A 5928-nucleotide genomic window follows, 5' to 3' on the forward strand; every position below is an offset into this window, starting at 1 on the left:
AGTCTCATAAATTATTAGATTATCGGAAAAACAAAAATGATGAAATGAACCAACAGAGCAACGACGGCGCCGGAGGAAAAAATAGGAAAAAGGATGATAGTTTCTGAAGGACAGATCAGACGAATGAAAACTACTTCCCGCTGCTGAGTCCACACATTCAACGCAGCGATGGCGGTCTACGGACTTCTTTCAACACACACGCACAATTATAGTGACTGATAAATTTGTAAAAAAAAAAAGCAGACGTGTTCTGTCTTTCGAGTACGATATGAAGAGTTGTTAGAGCTCAGGTGTGAATACTCCCTGGTGGCGCTCTATAACAGTCTTTAAGTGCAGACACACCAACCATCCCCATAAACCCAGTCTTCAGCATACATGTTTTTTTTAGTAAAGATGACTGTGCTTTCAGAACAAAAACACTTGAGTTTGCCGGCCTGTATCTGAACGACACCTCAGTGAGACAGCATTGTTCTATGAGAATAAACACTGATTCTCTCACACACACACACACACACACACACACACACACACACACACACACACACACACACACACACACACACACACACACCTCTTTTCCCCTTTACTGCTTCAAAGAAAACGCTTTTAAAAAGTAAAAAAAAAAAAAAAGGTCAGAATGGGTTCTTCGTCGCTCTCCGTCCGTCACGTGGTTTTGATTTCAGCGGCGAGAGTTCAGCTTGTTTCTTGAGAGAAAGAAAAAGAGAGAGAAAGAAAAAGAGAGCAGCTGGAGATGGAGCAAGAGGCATCCTCGAGTCTGACTCACACACACGCACGCACGCACACACACACACACACACACACACACACACACACACACACACACACACACACACACACACACACACACACACACACACACACACACACACACACACACACACACACACACACACACACACACTGATTAGCGTCCTCGCCTCCAGTCCCACTGGAGATCATTTGGAGATTTGCTGCTGGATGTGAAGCAGGAACTCGTAGTACGAGAGAGCCGACTCCGTTCGGTCCTCGATCATGTTCTGCATAAAGGTGGGCTTCAGCTGGCTCTCGTCCCTGAGGAGGTGAGAGTGAGAGAGGGTACAGAGTGAGAGAGAGGTTGAAGAGTGAGAGAGGATCAGAGGTTAATAGTGAGAGAGGATCAAGAGTGAAAGAGGGTCAGATGGTCAACACTGAGAGAGGATGAAAACGTAGAGGATCTTTGGATTGCACGCTTCTAATTTCACCCTAGAACATTATTCTTACTTCTGATTTCTGTTCAGGAGCAAATATAACTTTTAGAGATGCCCTGTTCCCACCCCAGTGTCCAGAAAAAGTAAGTGTGAGACATACAACATTATTTGTTTTCCTTTCTTTGTTAAGTCATCTACAGTTGTAAAAAAGAAACAAAAACAAACACACAATTTAAATGATCAGGAACTAAAAGGTAATATTTTCTCGTAGTATTCTTGGAATTAGTCGCTTAGTTGATAACTCTGCTTTCAACCTGCGATGCGAGTTATGCATGTTCTAGTTTCTTATGGATATGATGCCTTGTTTGTGTTATTAAGTGTGGCTCAGCAAGCGCAGTTCATGTTCTCCTGCGGCCTTATTAAGTGTGGCTCAGCTGCAAGGGGTCATAGACCCCTGCAGCAAGCGCACTTCATGTTATTGCTCGGGCTTATTAGTTGGAATGCTTCAGCAGTCCAACTATTGTTATCCTCATCTTTATTAAACTTATTCAACTTCCGCTTCTTCCGTACGTATTTTGGATCTCTTAAGCTCCTTCATATATTCAGCTACAGAAACCGTTCAACTATTAAAATATTCAGCTACTTAAGGACACGATGGGTATATCTCTTCATATGTTTAACTATTAAACTTTTTGAATTATTAAGCTTTTTATGAAAATGAATGGGAGCAGATGGGGAAAGTCTTCAAATCCCCATTAACTTCAAAAGCTTACAGGTTCTGCATAGGTTCAGCTAAAGACACCATTTAACTTTTAAAATGTTGACAAAACCTTCAGCTATTATTCTATAATTTCAGATTTCTGATATCTTGTATAGTTTTTTAACTGTCACCGTTTTATGCTTTTTTAGCAACTTTTCTGCGTTTAACATGGGTGTGTATTGCGCAGCTCAGAGTGGGTGACGTCACCCAGCTAGAGGGGACAGAGAAAAATATTAAAGCTTTTAAAAGTATTTGCTTTTTGCCATCTCCTCCACAATACTAAGTCTTTGGGCATAATTTATACATCAAAACGTAGGAAATCTTGTCTTACTTCGTAAACTTGGGTCGATTTGAATCCAACAGATTCAGACGTGTTTAAATCGGACGATATGTGAGAGGTGGTCCTCCTCCTCCTTCCATTCACCGCCATGTTAAATGTCCCCGACGGTCGTACCTGATTTCGAAATTGAAACTAGAGACACATCATGTAGCCTAGCGACCCACAAACAACTTCTACGCGTTCGCAAGAATCTTATCTCTCAGAAAACATCCTTATTTTGGCGTCTTGCCTTTGAAGTTCTTGAGATATTAAGCTTTTTATGAAAAAAAATAATGCACTGAAGTCAATGAGCCTCATCTTAGAAGCTGTCTCATCTTAGCTGACCAACTGACAGTTCCTCCTGCGTGTGTGCGTGTCACTGGTTGCCATGGTGGCAGTCCTGATTGGCTCTGCTAGAGTGGACAGACCAGTCAATGAGCCTCATCTTAGAAGCTGTCTCATCTCAGCTGTTTCAAGTTAGCCAATCAGGACTGCCACCATGGCAACCAGTGACACGAATGAACACACGCAAGAGGAACTGTCAGTTGGTCAGCTGAGATGAGACAGCTTCTAAGATGACTGCAGCTTCACACTCATTCTTGTTTTAAGGACCTTGTGGACACACACACACACACACACACACACACACACACACACACACACACACACACACACACACACACACACACACACACACACACACACACACACACACACACACACACACACACACACACACACACACACCTCAGCTGCTCTCCACCAACAGTGAATTTGACTGCTAGCATGAAGTTAGCTTTGTTAGACTAAGCTCACTGACTGTCTGTGCGCGTGTGTACGGCCGCGCGCACTGTCGCGTGTGTGAACGTGAGCCTCAGTGGAGCTGTTGCTCCCATGTCTATTCAAACTCCAGACAAATATCAAGGATATCAGTGCGATCGTCTCCTCTCTGTTGAATGTACTATAATGGTGATTTGAGCATGTTTTTGCCTCGAAATATGGGGTTTAACAGATGGTTTTGTACACAATCTGCACACACATTGGAGTGTGTGACTTGGATATTCATGAAGATATTCAGTCAAAGGCATTGTAAAGCCTCCTGTCTGTCTGTCTGTCTTCCCTTTCAAAATAAAAGCCCCATGAATTAACTGTATCTTAATATAAAGCTCAAATGAGGATTTTTGTATTAAATACTTAATGCGCTTACTAATAAACATAAAACATAAACATGCACTTTATTAGTCCCCTTGGGGAAATTCTTCTCTGCATTTGACCCATCCCTGGTTAGGGGTAGTGGGCAGCCCTTTGGGGCGCCCGTGGAGCAGCTGGGGGTTGGGTGTCTTGCTCAGGGACACTTTGACATGTGAGCTATGGGGGGACTGGGGATCGAGCCGGGTACCTTGCGGTTTCGGGACGACCACTCATCCCCCTGACCTACAGTTGCCCCCGGATCGAACCGGGTTAAAAAAAATAAAAAATAATACTTTGACTACTGCTGCTAATATTTGGACTATTACTACTACTGTTACTTCAACTACTACTACTCATACTACTGTTATTTCAACTACTACTCATACTACTGTTATTTCAACTACTACTTCTACTCATACTACTGTTATTTCAACTACTACTTCTACTCATACTACTGTTATTTCAACTACTACTATAACTACTACGACTGCTTTCACTCATGCTACTGTTATTTCTACTACTACTGTTACTTCAACTACTACTGTTACTTCAACTACTACTACTCATACTACTGTTATTTCAACTACTACTACTACTCATACTACTGTTATTTCAACTACTACTACTACTCATACTACTGTTATTTCAACTACTACTACTACTCATACTACTGTTATTTCAACTACTACTTCTACTACTACTCATACTACTGTTATTTCAACTACTACTTCTACTCCTACTACCGTTATTTCAACTACTACTTCTACTCATACTACCGTTATTTCAACTACTACTTCTACTCATACTACCGCTTTCACTCATGCTACTGTTATTTCTACTACTACTGTTACTTCAACAACTACTACTCATACTACTGTTATTTCAACTACTACTACTACTCATACTACTGTTATTTCAACTACTACTTCTACTACTACTCATACTACTGTTATTTCAACTACTACTTCTACTCCTACTACCGTTATTTCAACTACTACTTCTACTCATACTACCGTTATTTCAACTACTACTTCTACTCATACTACCGCTTTCACTCATGCTACTGTTATTTCTACTACTACTGTTACTTCAACAACTACTACTCATACTACTGTTATTTCAACTACTACTGTAATTTCAAATACTACTACGACTAATACTTCTACTCATACTACTGTTATTTCAACTACTAGTACTGTTACTTCAACTACTACTACTCATACTACCGTTATTTCAGCTACTACTACTGTAATTTCAAATACTACTGCGACTACTACTTTTACTCATGCTACTGTTATTTCTACTACTGCAACTACTACTTTTGTTTTTTTCTTGGATTATTTAGATGTTGCAGTTTTGCTTCCAACTTTTCCATTTAAACATTGAGAATGTTCAGCAGTTCATTTCAACGCTTTTGGGATTCAACACTTTTCAGCAGGTAGTTTATCTTTTCAGCTATATTCAGCTATTTTCAGCTAAATTCCGCTGTATTCTGATATTTTCAGCTATATTCCGCTATTTTCAGCTATCATTTCAAATATTTAAGCTTTAACCTTCAGCTTTTAGCATTCCAACGCATTTTCAGCAGGAAATGCATTTTCTAGTTATTTTTCTTCTTATTCCGCAAAACTTTGGACCGTATCTCCTCCCACGGCGTTGCCAGCACATGAGTCAAAATACATCAAAACGTGCGGCCTGATCGGGAATCGCCTGGAATGACTTTTTTTAAAGAGATTCGACCGGCCATTTTCCCGAAAAGTGCGAAAAACGGCGAGAAATTGTCCCATTCACTTGACTGGGGTTTTGGACTGAAGAGAGCAAAAAAACATTCATCTTTGTGCCCACAGTGACTCGCCATAATTTATCGTAGAGAAATGATATAAAGTTTAAAACGTTGACAAAAGTCTGAAGTTTCTTCGCCCAATTGGGCATTTTTTGATAGCTAGCACAGTTTTCATGTAATTATTGTTCAAGTTTAGGAAAATGTGGGGACCATTTCAGAGTTAACAATGGGTGTGCATGGGGCAGGTTAGAGTGGTGATGTCATCACTACAGCACGGAGGAGCTTTGTACTAACCCCCGTATTTGTATTTTGCCATTCACTCCACAATATTTACTTTTGAGGCGTAATTTCTATATGAAAACGTTGGAAATATTGTGCTTGTCGTACACATGCGTCGTGGAATCCAACAAATTTATACTGTTTTGTCAGCAAGCCTGAAAGCGACATGAAGTCTGGCCAACTGCTCCATCAACCTCCATGTTAAATCGGACCACAATTTTCTCTCATGACGGAAACGTGAGCGCTTTATAAACTGAAGTTACGCTCTCATTTCTAAATCCTTACAAATATTTAAGTAGACTGTAACGTTCTGAGAAGTCTTGTGCTTCTCATGATTATGTTATTTTCGCGATGGGATATATATATATACATATATATACATATACATATATACATATACATATACATA

General features: G+C 40.2%; 1 protein-coding gene across 1 annotated transcript in view; it reads right to left on the reverse strand.

Moving 5' to 3' along the window:
* Positions 1-672: 672 nt before the first annotated feature.
* sec24a (SEC24 homolog A, COPII coat complex component) overlaps positions 673-5928 on the reverse strand; it is a gene marked incomplete at its 5' end in the record, with an annotated part of 23352 nt that continues 18096 nt past the window's right edge. The window contains one exon of the mRNA XM_079233177.1: positions 673-1071. Coding sequence (XP_079089303.1) covers positions 957-1071 — 115 coding nt within the window. The 3' untranslated portion in view covers positions 673-956. The remainder of the gene's footprint in view (positions 1072-5928) is intronic.

Source organism: Taurulus bubalis (genome assembly GCF_910589615.1).
Source record: "Taurulus bubalis genome assembly, chromosome: 2".
Classification (NCBI taxonomy): Eukaryota; Metazoa; Chordata; class Actinopteri; order Perciformes; family Cottidae; genus Taurulus; species Taurulus bubalis.